The following is a 22,089-nucleotide window of genomic DNA, read 5'->3' on the forward strand; positions in this document are numbered from 1 at the left end:
GAATTGTATGCAATATTCCAATAGTGACCTAAGCAATGTCCTGTACAGCTGCAACATGACCTCTGAACTCCTGGAGAAAGTGAGGTCTGCAGATGCTGGAGATCAAAGTTGAAACTTTATTGCTGCAACAGCACAGCAGGTCAGGCAGCATCCAGGGAACAGGAGATTCGACGTTTCGGGCACAGGCCCTTCTTCAGGAATGAGCAGAGAGTGTTCAGCAGGAGAAGATAAAAGGTAGGGAGGAGGGACTTGGAGGAGGGGCGTTGGAAATGTGATAGGTGGAAAGAGGTCAAGGTGAGGGTGATAGGTTGGAGTAGGATGGAGGCGGAGAGGTCAAGAAGAAGACTGCAGGTCAGGAAGGCGGTGCCGGGCTGGAGGGATTCGGCTGAGACAAGGTGGGGGGAGGGGGGATGAAGAAACTGGTGAAGTCCAAGTTCATCCCCTGTGGTAGGGGGTGTGGATCTGACAAGGGAGTTGCGGAGGGAGTGGTCTCTACGGAAAGCTGATAGGGGAGGGGAGGGAAATATATCCTTGGTGCTGGGGTCTGTTTGGAGGTGGCGGAAGTGACGGCGGATGATGCGCTGTACATGGAGATTGGTGGGGTGGTAGGTGAGGACCAGTGGGGTTCTGTCCTGGTGGCGGTTGGAGGGGCGGGGCTCAAGGGCGGAGGAGCGGGAAGTGGAGGAGATGCGGTGGAGGGCACCGTTGACCACGTCGGGGGGGAAATTGCGGTCCTTGAAGAAGGAGGCCATCTGTGTTTCCCCCCCGACGTGGTCGACGGTGCCCTCCACCGCATCTCCTCCACTTCCCGCTCCTCCGCCCTTGAGCCTCGCCCCTCCAACCGCCACCAGGACAGAACCCCACTGGTCCTCACCTACCACCCCACCAATCTCCATGTACAGCGCATCATCCGCCGTCACTTCCGCCACCTCCAAACAGACCCCAGCACCAAGGATATATTTCCCTCCCCTCCCCTATCAGCTTTCCGTAGAGACCACTCCCTCCGCAACTCCCTTGTCAGATCCACACCCCCCACCGACCCAACCTCCACTCCCGGCACCTTCTCTTGCAACCGCAGGAGGTGCAACACTTGCGCCCACACCTCCCCCCTCACTTCTCTCCAAGGCCCCAAAGGAAACTTCCATATCCGCCACAGATTCACCTGCACCTCCACCCACATCATCTACTGCATCCGCTGCAGCCGGTGTGGCCTCCTCTATATTGGGGAGACAGGCCGCCTACTTGCGGAGCAATTCAGAGAGCACCTCTGGGCCACCCGGACGAACCAACCCAACCACCCTGTAGCACAGCATTTCAACTCCCCCTCCCACTCCACCGAGGATATGCAGGTCATTGGACTCATCCACCGCCAAACCACAACAACGCGACGGTCGGAGGAGGAGCGTCTTATCTTCCGACTGGGAACCCTCCAACCACAGGGGATGAACTTGGACTTCACCAGTTTCTTCATCCCCCCTCCCCCCACCTTGTCTCAGCCGAATCCCTCCAGCCCGGCACCGCCTTCCTGACCTGCAGTCTTCTTCTTGACCTCTCCGCCTCCATCCTACTCCAACCTATCACCCTCACCTTGACCTCTTTCCACCTATCACATTTCCAACGCCCCTCCTCCAAGTCCCTCCTCCCTACCTTTTATCTTCTCCTGCTGAACACTCTCTAGTCATTCCTGAAGAAGGGCCTGTGCCCGAAACGTCGAATCTCCTGTTCCCTGGATGCTGCCTGACCTGCTGTGCTGTTCCAGCAATAAAGTTTCAACTCTGAACTCCTGTACTCAACACTCTGACCAATAAAGGAAAGCATACCAAACGCCTTCTTCACTATCCTATCTACCTGCGACTCCACTTTCAAGGAGCTATGAACCTGCACTCCAAGATCTCTTTGTTCAACAACACTCCCTGAGACCTTACCATTAAATGTACAAGTCCTGCTAACATTTGCTTTCCCAAAATACAACACCTCAGATTTACTTGAATTAAACTCCATCCGCCACTCCTCAGTCCATTGGCCCATCTGATCAAGATCCAGTTGAAATCTAAGGTAACTTTCTTTGCTTCAATTCAATGTCATCTGCAAACTTACTAACCATACCTCCTATGTTCACATCCAAATCATTTATATAAAGGACGAAAAATAGTGGACCCAGCACTGATCCTTGTGGCACACCATTGGTCACACTCAAAACAACTTTCCACCACCTTCTGTCTTCTACCTTCAAGCCAGTTACGTATCCAAATGGCTAATTCTTCCTGTATTCCATGAGATCTAACCTTGCAAACCAGTATCCTGTCTATACCTGGCATACGCTTCCTTCTTTTCTTAACCAAATCCTCAATTTCTTTAGTCATCCTGCATTCACTACCAGCTTTTCCTTTCACCCTACCAGGAATATACTATCTCTGGACTCTCTTTATCTCATTTCTGAAGACTTCCCATTTTCCAGCTGTCCCTTTACCTGCGAACATCCAACCTCAATCAGTTTTTGAAAGTTCTTGCTTAAAACCGTCAAAATTAGCCTTTGTCCAATTTAGAACTTCAACTTTCAGATCTGGTCTATCCTTTTCCATCCCTATTTTAAAACTAATGGAATTATAGTCGCTGGCCCCAAAATGCTGCCCCACTGACACCTCAGTCACCTGCTCTTATTTCCCCAAGAGTAGGTCAAGTTTTGCACCTTCTCTAGTAGGTACATCAGACACTTAAATTCCTCTTCATCTAACCATTAACACTATGGCAGTCCCAGTTTCTGTTTGGAAAGTTAAAACCCCCTACCATAACCACCCTATTATTCTTACAGATAACAGAGATCTCCTTACAAATTTGTTTCTCAATTTCCCGCTGACTATTAGGAGGTCTATATAATCATAATGGTGTGTTGCCTCCCTGGTGCCAGGATCAAGGATGTCTCAGAGAGGGTGCAGAATGTTCTCAAAAGGGGAGAGACCAGAAGGAGGTTATTGTACACATTGAAACCAATAACAGGAAGGGAAAAGGATGAGATTCTGAAGGGAGAATATAGGAAGTTAGGCAGGAATTTAAAAAGGAGGTCCTTAAGATTAGGAATATCTGGATTACTCCCGATGCTATGAACTACTGAGGGTACGAATAGGAGGATAGAGCAGATGAATGTGTGGTTGAGGAGCTGGTGTGTGGGAGAAGGATTCATATTTTTGGATCATTGGAATCTCTTTCGGGGTAAATGTAACCCGTACAAGAAGGATGGATTGCACTAGAATTCGAAGGAGACCAATATACTGGCAGGGAGATATACTGCTTGGGTGGAGGGGTGGGACCCATAGAGATAGTGAGGAAAGACAGCAATCTGAGACTGGTACAGTTGAGAAAAGAAGCGAGTCAAACAATCAAGGCAAGCAGGGACAAAGCAGAGAGCAAGGTAGGACTAATAAATTAAACTGCATTTATTTCAATGCAAGAGGCCTAACAGGGAAGGCAGATGAACTCAGAGCATGGTTAGGAACATGGGACTGGGATTTCATAGCAATTACAGAAACATGGCTCAGGGATGGACAGGACTGGCAGCTTAATGTTCCAGGATATGATTGGTACAGGAAGGATAGAAAGAGAGGCAAGAGAGGAGGGGGAGTGGCATTTTTGATAAGGGATAGTGTTACAACTGTACTTAGGTACGAAAGGCATGGATAAGGGTATCAGCAAAGACGCGCTGAGACAGATCAATTAGGCAATGTCACAGAGGCAAAAACAAAAAGGTTGTAGTGATGACTTTCACATGTTCAGAAGCTCATCTTGTGTTAAATTTGACACTAAGGTTGCAAACAATGTGGATGATCCTCAGATGGTTACCAGGAGAAGAATGGAGTAGGTGAAAACCAAAGATCATGGTTCGGTGTCCCTAACTTTTAAATGGAGGAAACTTCTACTCATCTAGAACTGAATGCCAAACAAGGTTATTTATATATAAGAAAGTTGGAGACTTCAGGACAAACTGTTCTTCGAGCACCTTTTACACGTTCTTTAGTATTGCCACTTGAATCAGCTATGATCACTGGTCTACAATGGCTTTCAGTTAAGCAACACATCCTCATTTTCAAATCTCTCCGTGACCTCTCCATTCCTACTAGTTTAGTGTCCAGCCCCACAACTGCCAAATATCCATGCTAATCAAATTCTAGGCTCTGGCATCTGCTGCCTCCTTAAACTGTCCAGTTTTGCAGATTATACATGCACAATTTAGGAATCAGCACATGTAACAATGTTTATACTTCCATTCTTATATGTTTCTTCAATGTTCCAAAACAATCAAATAACTATTGAAACAGTTAAAAGTGCAGAAATATATTCAACAAAGATTTATTTTATCAAGGTCACTCAACAAACTCACTTTAGTCCAACTACAATGTGAGATCAAACAGTAATGAAAACAGATATTTATCAGTCGGGAAACCCATGAGTTGTCAAAAGTCCAATGCCAGACTATATAGTTTGGAAATTGGTTGATTGTATTATTGGCAGGCATTCAATTAGTTATTTGGAATATATTCTACCCTTTCCGTAAATCAACACGTAGCTATCTACTGAGGGAAGTCCCCCTACACGTGCACAAAAGAAATGAGCCACAGCATAAAAAACAGCCAAGTCTTCTGATATTTCGATAACTTGGAAGTTAACGAAAACACATTGAACTATTTTGGAAGACTGAAAAACGCAATGCAAGATTTCCACAACTCTCTCCACCCTCATGTAGATCAGCTCGGGTCTTTGATCTTAAAAGACTCGTTCTCTAATAGCAGAAAGCATATTATAAAGCCAATGGTTTTAAAAGTACCTCACAGTTTAAATGCTCTAACATGCAATGAGCTTACAGGAAACAATTGATTTGCTGAAGCCTTGCCTTTTGATCGGGGATTGATATAAAAACTTAAGCTGTGAAAGTTCACTTCTCTGTCTCTGAATTGAAGTTTAAAGCTCTCTCGGAGAAGGGAGAGGGAGGAGAGGGGTGGGGGTTGAGAGGGAGGAGGGGGTGGGGGTTGGGAGGGGGAGTGAGGTTGAGAAGCTGCTGAGGTTTGGGGGGGGGGGGGGGAAGCAGAGAGCTGGGAGACGGAGGCCTGCACAAACACAACAATCGCAGACCAGGAAAGGGAAGAAATTGTAAATAGGGAAAACAAAACAAAAATAGAAAGCGATTAGGCAGCAGGAAAGAAGGAAAGTAAACTCACCAAAAATACCCTGCACGGCGCCCAGAGGGTCGTTGACCCAATCGTCAACACACGGCATGTTGAGAAGTTGCTGCGGGACAGGGAGGGGTGGGGGCAGGGCGGGGGTGAAAGAAGCCGACGGCGAAGGCGGGAAAACTTCGTCACTGACGCAGCAGCTGACCCCTGACCCGTCCCGCGCAGGCGGCGCCGTGACGTCATGGGTCGGGCCCCCCCCGGTTTCACCTCTGACCCCTTCCCACCCCCGCTTCGCGGAGCCGCTGGTTACGTGTCGGTGCCGGAGTAAAGATGGCCGACAGGAAAAACAGCGTCAACTTGCTTTTCTCCTCCGACACCGAGTTCAGTTTCCCGGTGCCTTTCATCCCTGTCAGCCAGGCCCAGGCGGCGGACAGCAGCCTTCTCTCAGCCGGTGGGTGAATGAGACCCCGCGGTTTGTGTGAGAGAGGGGCGCGGACAGACATTCCGTGGATCGGGGTGGAGGGGACGGGAAGTCACTTACTCGAACTCTAGGGGCAACATCACTCGGTGAGGGGGAGGGGCAAGAGGGGCTTGGTGTCTGTGATTTGAACACTCATTCAGAGGTGTTCAGTTCAGCCGAACACAATGTTTAGGTATCGTTATCACTATACATAGAAGGGGGACGAGGTTGGGATCGAATCAGGTGCCTGTGTCACTGAGCATCCTCTGACTCGAGCCTGACGTGTACCTGAAACAAAATTGACTGGTCCATTCCCAAGAGCAGGTCTAACAAAAAGTCAGCCCTCAAATACACGACTGGTGTTATTTTGATCATTCGGGCTGAGACTCACTTGTGATTTGTTTTACTTGCCCTGTTGTGTTTGTAGCCCAAGTTACATTTTGTCGGCTTGTACACCATGAATAGCATATTTTATTTTGTTGGAAATGTACATTCTGCAACTCCTTTTGATGTTGCCAGATACTGGAGTTGCTGTAGTGGCAATTATCGCTCAGTGGTAGAAGATTTGCCTTTCTGAATCAGAAAGTGACAGTGTAAATCCTACTCGGTATTTGAGCACGCAGGTAAAAAGGTAAAAACATGCTCCTGCCCCACTGAACTCATCTCTACCTACCTCGACACTGTCCTATCCCCCCTAGTCCAGGAACTCCCCACATACATTCGAGACACCACCCACGCCCTCCACCTCCTCCAAGACTTCCGTTTCCCTGGCCCCCAACGCCTCATCTTCACCATGGATATCCAATCCCTCTACACCTCCATCCGCCATGACCAGGGCCTCCAAGCCCTCCGTTTTTTCCTCTCCAGACGTTCCCAACAGTATCCCTCCACCGACACACTCATTCGTTTAGCCGAACTGGTCCTCACCCTTAACAATTTCTCCTTTGAATCCTCCCACTTCCTCCAGACCAAAGGGGTAGCCATGGGCACACGTATGGGCCCCAGCTATGCCTGTCTCTTTGTTGGCTACGTAGAGCAGTTGATCTTCCGTAATTACACCAGCACCACTCCCCACCTCTTCCTCCGCTACATTGATGACTGCATTGGCGCCACCTCATGCTCCCGCGAGGAGGTTGATCAATTCATCAACTTCACCAACACATTCCACCCTGTCCTTAAATTTACCTGGACCATCTCTGACACCTCCCTCCCCTTCCTGGACCTCTCCATCTCCATCAGTGACGACCGACTTGACACTGACATTTTTTACAAACCCACCGACTCTCACAGCTACCTGGATTACACCTCTTCCCACCCTACCTCTTGCAAAAATGCCATCCCATATTCCCAATTCCTCCGCCTCCGCCGTATCTGCTCCCAGGAGGAGCAGTTCCATCATAGAACACACCAGATGGCCTCCTTCTTTAGAGACCGCAATTTCCCTTCCCACGTGGTTAAAGATGCCCTCCAACGCATCTCGTCCACATCCCGCACCTCCGCCCTCAGACCCAACCCCTCCAACCGCAACAAGGACAGAACGCCCCTGGTGCTCACCTTCCACCCTACCAACCTTCGCATAAACCAAATCATCCGCCGACATTTCCGCCACCTCCAAACAGACCCCACCACCAGGGATATATTTCCCTCCCCACCCCTCTCCACCTTCCGCAAAGACCGTTCCCTCCGTGACTACCTGGTCAGGTCCACGCCCCCCTACGACCCACCCTCCCATCCTGGCACTTTCCCCTGCCACCGCAGGAACTGTAAAACCTGTGCCCACACCTGTTTTAAAAAATTCTCAAGGTCAGGTTCGTAGGAGAGTAGTCTGACACAGAACAAACGACCAAGAGGCGAGTCTGCTAGAATATGAGCATTTTATTCCCCGCAGCGTCGCCACAACCAGGTCTCATACTTACAACGGGTCTGGCTTATACTCACTCTACATGTTACCGGAACTGGGAGCCGTCAGTTCTCGTAGGGCGGTTGCCAACAACCCACGTTCGGCGGTTAAACGCAACCCCGGAGCAGACTCACCGAACTGGAGACTTTTCCAGCTGATATACTCTTTTCCAGATATAAACATTCATGTGAACATCAGAGCAAGGCTAAAAAACACATTCCATTCTGGTTACATACAGATAAGAAGATTCACACGGGGAGGTGTGTAATAAGATTCACACGGGACTAAGCAACACCTCCATTCCGGTTAGATTCACACATGTATTGGGACATAATTTTTAACCGTTTCACCACAACACCTCCTCCCTCACTTCCATCCAAGGCCCTAAAGGAGCCTTCCACATCCATCAAAGTTTTACCTGCACATCCACTAATATCATTTATTGTATCCGTTGCTCCCGATGCGGTCTCCTCTACATTGGGGAGACTGGGCGCCTCCTAGCAGAGCACTTTAGGGAACATCTCCGAGACACCCGCACCAATCAACCAAACCACCCGTGGCTCAACATTTCAACTCCCCCTCCCACTCTGCCAAGGATATGGAGGTGCTGGGCCTCCTCCACCGCCGCTCCCTCACCATAGGACGCCTCATCTTCCGCCTCGGAACACTTCAACACCAGGGCATCAATGTGGATTTCAACAGCTTCCTCATTTCCCCTTCCCCCACCTCATCCTAGTTTCTAACCTCCAGCAAAACTGTCCCCTTGACTTGTCCGGACTTGTCCGACCTGCCCAGCTCCTTTTCCACCTATCCACTCCACCCTCTCCTCCCTGACCTATCACCTTCATCTCCTCCCCCACTGACCTATTGTACTCTATGCTACTCTATCCCCACCCCCACCCTCCTCTGGCTTATCTCTCCATGCTTCAGGCTCTCTGCCTTTATTCCTGATGAAGGGCTTTTGCCCGAAACGTCGATTTCAAAGCTCCTCGGATGCTGCCTGAATTGCTGTGCTCTTCCAGCACCACTGATCCAGAATTTGAGCACGCAGTCTAGTTTGATGTTTAGTGCAGCACTGAATGCATCCTACACGAACAGGAGGTACTGTCTTTTCCATGGAAAGATGAATGGACACTCTATCTACACTGTTAAGATACATGTAGAAAATCCATCAGGAAAATCAAATAAGTTATTACTGCCAACATTTATACCTCAACTAACATAAAAATGAAACAGGTTTATGGGCATCAAATCGCAGAATGTAGATCATTTCTGTCTCTATATTTCCTCCAATATTTCCTACATTAGAACAGTGATCACAATTTGAAGGAACCTTATTGACTATAGAGTATTTTCGAGTCTCCTGAGGTTGTGAAAAGTGCCACATGAATGCAAGACTTTCTATAAACATGTTTTATTTTGTGAGTGCATAGTACAGATGATCTTGATATATATGCATTTGAACAATTGAAATTTGAGGTCAAGCTTTTACCTCAAACAAATGCACAGATGGTAAATTTGACTACAAAACTTTGGCATTTTACAGGATTGCCAAAATGCACTCAAATGGTGGAAAGGTGTTTAGGAAAGTTATTTCCTAGATGTTCATCCAAAATTTGGTGAATTTTGAATTTTTGAAGCCTTCTTCTGAAGCATGAAGTCATAGCATGAACATTTTCCCCTCTGGTAGGAATTGAAGTTTACAAATAAAGCTATATTTTCAATATATAGTTATTAAATGGCATCTTTGTGATCTAGTTATCATAGTATTCTTAATGTTTTTGTGCAGTAGAAGGCTCCATTTCAATTTTTGGTGAATTTAGTTTCTACAGCAGTGAACTTAGAATTAAGTCTTAAATTGAAAAGAATGTTCCCTTTTGTGATTGGTACTTCTTTTCTGTTGTGTGTTCATTTGAGTACTTAAATTAAAAAAGACCTTGTCATGTTGAAATACCTGAGAATGTGGCATTATGTATTAATTTTGAAGCATAGTAATTGCTGCCATCGAAGCAAGGACAACAGCCATTCTTTGCCATACAGTTCCATGAATGTTAAGATGAATAAGTGTTGCTAATATGGGCTTTGGTATTTCTTGAGTTCTGAATATTGGCCACAATGTCAAGATAACTTTGCTCATCCTTGAATATTATAATATATCTCTAATCTGAACTGTCAGCCAGGATCTTGGTTTTAATTGTTCATTGAATTGACTCGTATTAATTATGCTATTCATGAGGCATGCTTCTTGTCTTTGTGTTGTTTTGGACCCATGCAATGCTAATGTGGTACTGATGGAAGTATAAGATATTGTTATACTTATTCCTTTGAAAAGCAGCGCACTTATTACATAACCTGTTCTGTTTTTGGCACAGCAATGAACTTAATGGTCCAGTTCCCTAGCCATGGATCCATTTTAAGCTTCAGTTTGTGCTTGAGCCAGATTCCTTATGCCCCTGAATAAGTATTGATGGGTGGGTAATAGTGGGCCAATTTGTCCAAATGTTCCTGGTCAAATCTAATTCACCTCTTTCTCCAAGTGAAAGTGACACAAGTAGATGGAAATATAGTATTAATACAGTTAAGGTAAGAGACAAATACATATGACATTTTTAAAATGTGAAGATATCAAATTCTACACGCTTTGGAAGAAAACCAAGGCCAGTGGGGTGTTTCAGAAGTAATTATGACTCTGACATAATTTGCATTTAAATGGATGATTCCTAACTTGCTTATGTCTTTAGTGTGAATCTATGTCAATCTCATAATATTCCAGATATTTCAACATCAAGCATCTAAATGAAGTACTGTTAAATTGAAGCTTGTGGAGGAGTAGAGAAGCTAAATAGCATCTTCTGGTTTTTGTTTTTATCTACATGTGTGGTCAGTGGAATTTGCTGTCAGGTTTGCTTATTGATAATGTTAAGCACCTAATAGTCGGGAATTTGCAGTAAAAATAATGGTCATGCTATGCTGATTCTTTATTTTTCAAGTTACATTTTGTACTTTCTTAAACTTACGACAATTGTTATAGAGTCATAGAGATGTACAGCATGAAAACAGACTCTTTGGTCTATCCCGTCCATGCCGACTACATATCCAAACCCAATCTAGTCCCACCTGCCAGCACCAGGCCCCATATCCCTCCAAACCCTTCCTATTCATATGCCTATCCAAATGCCTCTTAAATGTTGTAATTGTACCAGCCTCCACCACTTCCTGTGGCAGCTCATTCCATACATGTACCACCCTTTGCATGAAAATGTTGACCTTTAGGTCTCTTTTATATCTTTCCCCTCTCACCCTAAACCTATGCCCTCTAGTTCTGGACTCCCCGACCTCAGGGAAAAGACTTCGTCTATTTATCCTATCCATGCCCCTCATAATTTTGTAAACATCTATAATGTCACCCCTCAGCCTCCGCGCTCCAGAGAAAACAGCCCCAGCCAGTATAGCCTCTCCGTATAGCTCAAATCCTCCAACCCTGGCAACATCCTTGTAAATCCTTTCTGAACCCTTTCAACTTTCACAACATCTTTCTGATAGGAAGGAGACCAGAATTGCACGTAATATTCCAACAGTGGCCTAACTAATGTCCTGTACAGCCGCAACATGACCTCCCAACTCCTGTATTTAATACTCTGACCAATAAAAGAAAGCAAGCCAAGCACCTTCTTCACTATCCTATCTACCTGCGACTTCACATTCAAGGAGCTATGAACCTGCACTCCGAGGACTCTCTGTTCAGCAACACTCCCGAGGACCTTATCATTAAATGTATAAGTCCTGCTAAGATTTGCTTTCCCAAAATGCAGCACCTCGCATTTATCTGAATTAAACTCCATCTGCCACATCTCAGCCCACTGGCCCATCTGATCAAGATCCTGTTGTAATCTAAGGTAACCTTCTTCGCTGTCCACTACACCTCCAATTTTGGTGTCATCTGTAAACTTAATAACTCTACGTCTTATGCTCGCATCCGAATCATTTATATAAATGACAAAAAATAGAGGACCCAGCACCGATCCTTGTGGCACTCCACAGGTCACAGGCCTCCAGTCTGAAAAACAACCCTCCACCACCACCCTCTCTCTTCTACCTTGGAGCCAGTTCTGTATCCAAATGGCGAGTTCTCCTGTATTCCGTGAGATCTAACCTTGATAATCAGTCTCCCATCGAGTACCTTGTTGAACGCCTTACTGAAGTGAAAAAAGTCACCCAAGGCAGGAATCGAACCTGGTCCCTGATGCTGTGAGGCAGCAATGCTATCCACTGAGCCACCATGTTGTGTTATTGCTGGAGTGTAGGCATCAATTTCATTTCACTGCAATTGTACATTTGTGAGTTTGCTTTTAGATTGGTTGTGCTTGTGTTAATTTTGTTGAATTTTTGGTCATCAAATGTTGCAGGGATCAACATCGTTGTTATGTAAACAACTTCTGAACTCTGCTATAGATAAATGTTATTGTTTCTGGATTCGTGTGACAATGACCCGAAGCTGAAAGCAAATGTAAGCTAAAGAAAATGCTGATGGAGGCATAGTTTGTTAGTTTTCATTTGATCGTTGTAAACTTTTGTATTTTCAGTTGAAAATATGACCAGAAATAATTTAGTTTTATGAACTTGCCTAAAAAGCAGAAGGATCTATTTTGATGTGTGTGTTGCACTGAAGGGGTATTTTAAACTTTCCTACCTGTTGTATTTGTAACTAACTTTGCTTAAAAAAAAAACTGTTGGTTTTTAGATATACATATCATGGTGCAGCTTTCAAAGAATGTTAACAATTTGGTTCTGAAGCCTTAATAAAAAAAAAATTCACTTTACACAAGCAAATTACCCATAATTAAAGTTACTTTTTAGCAAAAATACCTTGAAGCTCTTGGGTGTGGCAGAATCAGTCACTTTGGGGGGAAAAAGAAACAAAACAGCCAAAAAAATTCTGTTTAAGGCAAAATAAATTTGCTTCCAAAGGCAAGGTCAAATTGCAAGTCCCTACAGTCATGGAAACATCATTCCTGCATTCAGTCTGCCTGCTTTGTCAGAAATAAGTTGCAATGAGATGTCCTCTAATTCTAAACTCCCGAGAATACAATCCCAGCCATTCTGCTATGATAAATGTATAAAAATGGTGGCAGGGATTACTTTGCTCAAATTAGTTATTTCAGATTTATTCATGCATCCGTCCAACCAATTTCCTTAGTTTTGTAGAGACTGTATCTTTTTATTTTTCAATATTTTAAACTGTGGACTGAAATGGGAAAAGTAAAGTTTTTTAAAACCAAGGATTGTGGGTGGCATTACTTTTTAATAGTGAGTTACTGAAATGCATTGTAAGCCAATCAAGCAGGCTGCTTTGTCCTGGAAGGTGTCAAGCTTCTTGTGTGTTGTTGGAGCTGAACTCATCTAGGCAAGGCAGGAATATACTATCACACTCCTGATTTGTGCCTTGTCGATGTTGGACAGGCTTTGGGAAATAAGGGGTTGAGTTACTTGCTGCAGTATTCCTCACCTCTGACATGCTGTTGTCACCACTGTATTGATATGGTGAGTCCAGTTTAGTTTCTGGTTAATGTTAATCCCCAGAATGTTCATAGTGGGGAAATGCAGTGAGAATAACACCATTAAATGTGGTGGGGTGATGGTTAGATCGTCACTGATTCGAGATGGTCATTGCCTGACATTTGTGCAGCACAAGTGTTTCTTGTCACTTTTCCATCTAAGCCTGGCTGTTATAAAGGCATTGCTGCATTTGGGCATGGACTTATTCAGTATTTGAGGAGTTGCAAATGGTGCTGAACAATGTACAGTCCTCAATGAGCATCTCCATTTCTGACCTTGCAATGAAGGGAAGGTAATTGCTGAAGCAGCTAAAAGTGTGTGACCTCCCACAACCACAGCCATCTTCCTTTGTGACAGGTATGATTTCAATCAACAGAGTTTTCCCTCTGGTTCCCATTGACTCCAGTTTTGCAAAGGCTCCTCGACGCCACACTCTGTCAGATGCAGCCCTGATTTCAAGGGCTGCCGAACTTCACATCAGGAATTCAGCCCTTTTGTCTGGTTTTGAGCCCAAGGCTGCAATGAGGTTAGGAGCTGAATGGGCATCACTGAGCAGTTATTGCTGAGCGGGTGTTGGTGTATAGCACTGTTTATGACATTGGCTATCACTCTGCTGATGATCGAGAGTAGACTGATGGGTTGGAAGTTGACCAGTTTGGATTTGTCCTGCTTTTTGCCACATTGTCAGGTAGGTGCTAATGTTGTATTGGAACAGCTTGCCTATGGGTGTGGCAAGTTCAGGAGCACAACTCTTAAGTACTAATGCTGAATGTTGTCAGGGCCCACAGCCTTTGTAATATTGAATGCCTCCAGCTTGTGTTTGATATCACATTGAGTGAATCAAATTGGCTGCAGACTAATATCTGTTGGAGGAGGCCAAGTATCTTCATTCATTGAGCATGTCTGGCTGAAGATTGTTGTGAATGTTTCAGCCTTATCTTTTACACTGATATATATGGGGCTCACCCATCATTTAAGGCTGGGGAAATTACTGCAGCCGCTGCCTCCAGTGAGTTGTTTAGTTGTCCGCTATCATTCGTGATTGGATGTACAGGACTGATTTTAGATCTGATCCATTAGTGTGAGATTGTTTAATCCTTTCTATCACTTGCTGCTTCTGTTGTTGGCATGAATGTAGTCCTGTTTTGTAGCTTTGCCATCTTTTGCAGGTATGCCTAGTTCCACTTTTTGCATGCCCTGCTGCACTCTTCATTTTAACAGAGTTGATCTCCTGGCTTGATGGTATTGGTAGAGTGGGGAGAGCCTGGGCCATGAGGTTGCAGATTGTGTTGGAGTGTGATTCTTCTGCTGCTGATGGCTTACAGTGCCTCATGGATGCACAGTCTCAAGTTGGTAGATTTGTTTGAGTCTCTCCCATTTAACATGTGCTCATGACACACAACATAGTGTAAGGTATCATCATTATTTGTAATAAGTGGTCATTCTTGTTAAGTACAGTAATGCGATCGCATCTTTCAGTTAGTCTGTTGGTAAATTGGGGAATTTGCATGCTTCCATAAAAATGTGAAGTTTTGTATAAATCTACTAATGAGGGGGTGGGAGAGGAGAGGGGGCTTGATCGTTAGTGTGCTAACACAGTGAGATTGACAGTATTCGCTCACTAAATCAAACCAAAATTATTAGCACCAAAAAAGGTAGTAAACTGTTACTTTGAAAATATTCTGAACAGGATTTAGATGTTTATGATCCAGAAGATAAAGGCAATTGTTTTTAAATTTTTTAACTTAAGACTATTATTTGTTTTGCTGTTTTGTTTTTTGAATCGACAGATGAATCCACAGATGTTGGTGAGGAGGATAGTTTTGTGGGTCAGACCTCTGCTTCCACAAGTCATCCATCAACTTTCACCTATTTCACCCAGGCTGCAAACAACAATGATCCTTTTGCAAATATTGGACATCTTCCTTTCACAACAACAGCAGCACCACCTGTAGGGACAGCTTCATTACCAGTGGCTCCAACTGATGTACCCCTTACTTCTGCAGGACATTCTGTGCAGGATCCCTTCACATTTCAGAGTCCGCAGCCTCAGCCTGGCTCCATGATGCCCCCTGTGTCTCAGTATATTAGCACAACGTATCAGAATACTCAGCATGCCATTTCCTCATCAACTGTTTTTCCACCTGTGTCCCCTCCTCAGACTCAGCATCATTATAATCCTTATCGCCAAAGTTCACAGACTAACCGGGCCAGTCCGTACTTTACACCACCTCAACTTCAGCAAAGCCAAAACCAAGGTCACCAGCAGATGCCTTCCTTTCAGTCTACTCCCCCAGTCAATCATCTGTACCAGACACCACCAACATCTACACCACAGGTATGTTGAGCTATCAATTAATGTCAAAATATTTACATACTGTTTGTACCAACTGTGTAATCCTCAGTTTACCTGCAAATGGATTAGTTATTCAAAATAACCAGATACAGAAAAGCCTCATCAATGAAGTACTTTTGAAGCATAGCAATTATTCTTAATTGCCCATATTTAAGTCAGTGAACATTTTGTTAAACCAATAATGGTTAAGTCACAGGTATAAGTTTGACAGAAAATAGGAAGGTGCAGCACTTTTTGCCGTGTACTGTGGATGCATGTGAAGTGCATTGTTTGCAGTTTAAAAGAAAAAGAATGAGAATCCTTTTATGAAGAATTTGATCCTGTCATTCATATTATTTCACGTTGTCTGGTATCATTTGTTCATATAAATGACTTGAGCATCTTTGACCAAATAGGCTTGCTGATGATATCAAAATAGGAGGGAATGCAAGTTGTCAAGAGGAGGTAAAGAGTCTGCAAAGAGATATGGATAGGTTAAGTGAATGGGCAAAAAGTTGGCAGATGAAGTATAACTACAAACTTGTCCATTATTATATAATATTATATAAATTGAGGTAGGCTGCAGAACTCGGTGGTACAGCAGGAACTGGGTGTTCTAGCACATGAATCACAAAGTTAATGTGCAGGTACTTCAAATGTTCTGGAGGGCAAATGGTATGTTGTAATTTATTGCAAGGGGAATGGAATATAAAACTAGAGAAGTTTTGCTGCAGTTATACATGTGTTAGTGAAACCACATCTGCAGAAGGATATCATTGCCGTCGAGGGAGTGTGGTGAAGGTTTACCAGACTTATCCCCAGGATAGAATGACAGTTCTAAAAAAAGAGAGAATGGGCAGCCATTTAGCATTATGAAGAATGAGAGGTAACTTCATTGGAACATAGAAAATACTTAAAGGGATAGACAGGCAACATGTTTCCTCTGCTTGGAGAGTCAAAAAACCAATGGGCACTATTTAAAAATAAGGGGTGCCAAATATCCCTGAGGGTTGTGAACTTTTGGAATTCTGTAACATGTATAGTCTTTGAGTATGTTTAGAGTAGATAGATTTCTGATGACCACTAGCATACGACAGTAATGGGGATGTGGAGAATAAATATTACTGAAGTGTTCGATCAGCCGTGGTTGTATTGAGTGGCAGGGCAAACTGAATGGTCTACTCCTATTCTTCTGGTGTACAATCAATCATTTTGGTCTTCTTATTTGAAAAACAATAATCACTTCGAAGCACATCAAAGAAGGTTCACTCAATTCATTCCAGGGATGAAAAACTTAATCTGTGAAGGGGTTCGGTCTAAACATATTGGAATGAGAGGTGATCTGACTAGAAGATAAAATGTCTTGAACTGATATAGGGTGAATACCAGGAAGATGTTTGCTCTTGCAGGAAAAACTACAAATAGGGTATACAATTTAAGAATAAAAAGTCTCACTTTTGAGACAAATCTTGATGTTTAATTTTTCTACCCAGAAAAAAAAAAGTTGGAGATTGGGTCTTTAAATCTGTTTAAGGCTGAGTTAAACAGATTTTTGATAGATAGGGGAGATGAGGATTATGTGATGCAGACAGTGGAACTGAGACCATAACCTGATTAACTGTGATCATGTGGAATGTTGGAACAGGCTTGATGGGCCTAATGGCCTATTGCTCCAAACTCTGAGGTTCATTTATCCCATAGCTACTTGTGTGATACAAAGCAGGGAAGTAAATATGGGCACTACTTTGCAACCTGAACTGGATAGTTGTGTCTTTCACATGTATCTTTACAATTGCTCCAATAGTAATCTCAAGTTAACTTGTGTGTTGAGATGTGATATGAGTTCTTCTGCAAGATGTATGCACAGAGTAATAATTATGATTGGGTTCACTTAGTCAAATTTATAAAGATTACTTTTGGTTAATGATAAACCGAGATGTTGCAATAGTCCCCTTCTGTTATAGTTTTTCAGTATTCTTCCTGTAGCATCACTAATCAAAATTTCTTCTCTCAATAGCCTTTTGTCTTCTCAAAGCACTTATTATTTGCAGTTTTTTTATGTAAAAATCTGACTCCAGTGTTAATGTTTCATCTACACTTGATGTTTTAACCACCTGTCCCGAACCCAAAATAAAATTCACCATCTTAACTTGACATTGACTTCTGCTCAATTCACATGAATAGTATTAATGCAGTAATAGTAGGTTTGAACAATCTCTGGAATGCCAAATTATCTTTTTTGTTGTATCCTATCTGAAACTTAAACCAGAAAGCCCTTAAGGTTTGTGAGTCTGCCATCTTTATGTGGAAGTGTATGGTAAGATCTTTAACATTTATTCTATCAAGTTCCATTTGTCAGGGGTACTGAAACTTGTGTGAAAAGGAAAAACAATGGGCTGTCTCCTTAAGTTGACAAAAGTGAGGACTGCAGATGCTGGAAACCAGAGTTTAGATCAGAGTGGTGCTGAAAAAGCACAGCAGGTCAGGCAGCATCCGAGGACCAGGAAAATCGACGTTTCGGGCGAAAGTCTGATGAAGGGCTTTTGCCCGAAACATCGATTTTCCTGCTCCTCAGATGCTGCCTGACCTGCTGTGCTTTTCCAGCACCACTCTGATCCTATCTCCTTAAGTTATCAGTTTGAAGAACCTTTAGTCAGATGGTGCAGAGTTGAAACCTGAAAGTGTAAGTTAGAGTATTTAATTCAATACCAAATTATATACAGTGAGCAATGTAGAATATGAGAGAAAGATGGATTAAAGAGAATGAAATAAAGGAATAATCAAAAAATGTATTCAATTTATGACATTTTAAAAAATCAACCAAGGATTGAAATCTGAAGGAATGAGATTCCATACTTAGAGATTTTCAGTGCCAGAGAGCTTGCTTGGTGATGAATGATTGATTCATAATATGCTGTTAAAAACATAAAATGAACTTTCGTGTAGAAGTTCTAAAGGTTTCTGGCATATTTAATGAATGTCGATCAGTTAAGTACCACCAGTTGAAACTGTTGTGTGTCTGGGAAAGTGAGCCTGTTGACAAGGTACCAGTGAAGTAAAACTTACATGATTTCTATTTTTAATTACATGATTAGAGAAATGGAAGTTGCTAACAAGATTTCACTATTTTTAAAAACTTTAATGCAGATCAGAATCAATGTAAAAGAGGTATGAATTGACACTGATTGTACTTCAAATAAGAAGTTAAATTTCACTTGTTTGATAAAACCAAGAGGCGTCTTCTAGTTCCGTAAGCACTCAAATTGTTCCCTGCAGTGTTGTGGCAAATCATAGCTACACAGTTCCACAATGTGCTCCCTTATTCATACAGGATAAGTCAGGAATCCTATCTAATATCAGCATTCGCCTTTTGAGTTTCATATATGTATATAATATGAAACAAACAAAAGTAGTCCCTCAAGTCTGCTCTGCCATTCAATAGGTTTATAGCTGATCTGAATGTGACCTCAACTCTATTTTTCTGTGTACCTCATACTCGATCACTCCCTTGCCAATCAAGAACCTATCTAAATCTGCCTTAGAATAATTAAATCACCCCATCTTCACTGATTTTGCAAAGAGAATTAAACAGACTAATAACTTGAGAGAGGAAAGAAAAATCTCCTGGCCTTTTTCTCAAAAAGGAGAAGCCTCTTACTTTCAAGTATTCTCCCTTGATCTAGTCTGTTCCTGAAGAGCTAATTGTACTCCCATCTTGTTATGACTATCATTAGCGAGAAACATTTCATCGAGAGAGATTTTTTTCAACCAGTCTGCAACTAACACCTTTTGAGGTATATTTGAGAAACCACCCAGCCGTTTACCATCTCCAAGTTATGTGCACAGCTTTCCAGGTTTTGAAACTTCTTATCTAACTTATATAGTACCTTCGAAGTGCTGTGTCTCCTTTTCTGCCATCCAGAAAGGTTGAACATTTCCTGAGAGAGATTTGCTTCTTCTCACAAGAAACATTTCTGTTCTTCTTCCTGTCTCCGTCCACTTTCTCTTTGTGTAAACATCTGATCATCTTCATTCCTTTAGCTTACAAGCTTGTAGCTCTCCATTGCATGTGCAGCCTTTATTTGTATTTGCCAGACACATGATTTCTTTCTTAATTTCCTCCATTGGTACCGCTCCCAGTTTGAGTTGTCAGGTCTGTGATGATTTATTGCTTTTTATACCTTTTCAGTTTGTCTCTGTCTTATATCTGAGCCATTAATTTTGCTTGGATTAACTATCACTTCCAGACACTAATATTATTTTAATCATACCTTCACTAAGTGCTTTAAAATAAAATTGATGTGCCCTCTCTTTTCAGGCCAGTGTAGGGCAGGGAGTGTTACTCCCACCTGCTCCTAAATCTATAGCCACCGCAGTCCAACCTTTACTGAATTTGCCATGTAACATCTATGAGCCTGTGCGACCCCATTGGTTCTACTGCAAACTGGTGGAAGGTAAACCAATCTGGATGCCATTCAGTTTCCTGGACACAGCAAAGCTGGAAGAAGTTTACAACTCTAGTGAGTAGAAATAATTTTATTTGTATGATGTTAAAATTGTTTTATACACAATGTTTTGTTTTCTGACTAAAAACAACTACAATTTACAATTATTACAGGTGAATGTTTGATAAGTAATGCAGGATAACTTTCCCCTCTAATCAGTCGTGTTCTTTCTGCTTTGTAAATTCCAGATTTGGAGTTTAAATTATGTACTTATTGTGTTTAGAATAAATCCCAAGATTTATAGACATTGACTGAGCAAATATATTTGTTACACAGCATTCAGTGAGAACATTTTGCTACGTGATGTTTGTTTTGCTAATATGCTGCTTCAGGTAACACGGACCTTCTTTCAAGTGTATGCATCTGTGTTTGTGAATGGTTAGACAGTGGTTCCACTAGTCTGTTTGTCAATTAAATGCCAATTGTGCAATTTAGTCTCTGCAGATGTACAGCATGAGTAAGTTGCAAATGCCATTAATTATTTTGGTCATTTTAAATATTCCTCACACCATTCCTGGGCACTTAGAGTCATAGAGATGTGCAGCACGGAAACAGATCCTTCAGTCCAACTTGTCCATGCTGACCAGATATCTCAACCCAATCTAGTCCCACCTGCCAGCACCCGCTCCCATTCCCTGCAAACCCTTCCTATTCATATACCCATCCAAATCCCTTTTAAATGTTGCAATTGTACCAGCCTCCACTACATCCTCTGGCAACTCATTCCATACATGCACCACCCTCTGCATGAAAAAGTTGCCCCTTAGGTCTCTTTTATATCTTTCCCCTCTCACCCTAAATCTATGCCCTCTAGTTCTGGACTCCCCCCACCCCAGGAAAAAGACCTTGTCTATGTACAGTAGGCATGCCCCTCATGATTTTATAAAACTCTGTAAGGTCACCCCTCAGCCTTCGACGCTCCAGGGAAAACAGCTCCACCTTATTCAACCTCTCCCTATAGCTCAAATCCTCCAACCCTGGCAACATCCTTGTAAATCTTTTCTGAACCCTGTCAAACTTCAAAACATCCTTCTGATAGGAAGAAGACCAGAATTGCACGCAATATTCCAACAGTGGCCTAACCAATGTCCTGTACAGCTGCAACATGACCTTCCAACTCCTGTACTCAATACTCTGACCAATAAAGGAAAGCATACCAAACGCCTCCTTCACTATACTTCCAACGAGCTATGAGCCTGTGCTCCAAGGACTCTCTTTGTTCAGCAACACTCCCTAGGACCTTACCATTAAGTATATAAGTCATGCTGAGCTTTGCTTCCCCAAAATGCAGCACCTCGAGTTTACCTAAATTAAACTCCACCTGCCACTGTTGTAATCTGAGGTAACACCTTCGCTGTCTCCTCCACTTCCCAATTTTGGTGTCATCTGCAAACTTACTAACTATACCTCTCATGCTCACATCCAAATCATTCATATAAATGATGAAAAATAGTGGACCCAGCAGCAATCCTTGTGGCACTGCACTGGTCACAGGCCTCCAATGTGAAAAACCACTCTTTGTTTTCTACCTTGGAGCCAGTTCCATATCCAAATGGTTAGTCCTCCCTGTATTGCATGAGATCTAACCTTGCAAACCAGTGGGGAACCATATTGAATGCCTTACTGAAGTCCATATAAATCATATCTTACTGCTCTGCCCTCATCAATTCTCTTTCTTATTTCTTCAAAAAAGCAATCAAGTTTGTGAGACATGATTTCCCACACACAAAGCCATGTTGACATTTCCTAGTCAGTCCTTGCCTTTCCAAATACATGTACATCCTGTCTCTCAGGATTCCCTCCAACAACTTGCCCGCCACCGATGTCAGGCTCACTGGTCTATAGTTCCCTGGCTTGTCCTTACCACCTTTCTTAAATAGTGGCACCACGTTAGCCAACCTCCTGTCTTCCGGCACCTCACGTATGACTGTCGATGATACAACTATTTTAGTAAGAGGCCCAGCAATCACTTCCCTAGCTTCCCACAGAGTTCTAGCGTACACCTGATCAGGGCCTGGGGATTTATCCACTTTTAAGCGTTTCAAGACATCCAGCACTTCCTCCCCTGTTAAATGGGCATATTTCAAGATATCACCATCTATTTTCCTACATTCTATATCTTCCATATCCTTTTCCACAGTAAACACTGATGCAAAATATTCGTTTAG

General features: G+C 43.1%; 2 protein-coding genes across 2 annotated transcripts in view; one reads left to right on the forward strand and one right to left on the reverse strand.

Annotated features, from left to right (window-relative positions):
- Positions 1-5,351, reverse strand: part of mcmbp (minichromosome maintenance complex binding protein) — a 35,314-nt gene extending 29,963 nt beyond the window's left edge. The window contains exon 1 of the mRNA XM_043712709.2: positions 5,211-5,351. Coding sequence (XP_043568644.1) covers positions 5,211-5,268 — 58 coding nt within the window. The 5' untranslated portion in view covers positions 5,269-5,351. The remainder of the gene's footprint in view (positions 1-5,210) is intronic.
- A 109-nt stretch (positions 5,352-5,460) lies between these two features.
- sec23ip (SEC23 interacting protein) overlaps positions 5,461-22,089 on the forward strand; it is a 146,547-nt gene continuing 129,918 nt past the window's right edge. The window contains exons 1-3 of the mRNA XM_043712707.2: positions 5,461-5,616; positions 14,872-15,419; positions 19,735-19,936. Of these exons, the coding sequence (XP_043568642.1) occupies positions 5,496-5,616; positions 14,872-15,419; positions 19,735-19,936 (871 nt within the window). The 5' untranslated portion in view covers positions 5,461-5,495. The remainder of the gene's footprint in view (positions 5,617-14,871; positions 15,420-19,734; positions 19,937-22,089) is intronic.

Source organism: Chiloscyllium plagiosum, unplaced genomic scaffold (assembly GCF_037043375.1).
Source record: "Chiloscyllium plagiosum isolate Xiang-an unplaced genomic scaffold, Cpla_swu_hap1 HiC_scaffold_22, whole genome shotgun sequence".
In the NCBI taxonomy this organism is placed as follows: domain Eukaryota; kingdom Metazoa; phylum Chordata; class Chondrichthyes; order Orectolobiformes; family Hemiscylliidae; genus Chiloscyllium; species Chiloscyllium plagiosum.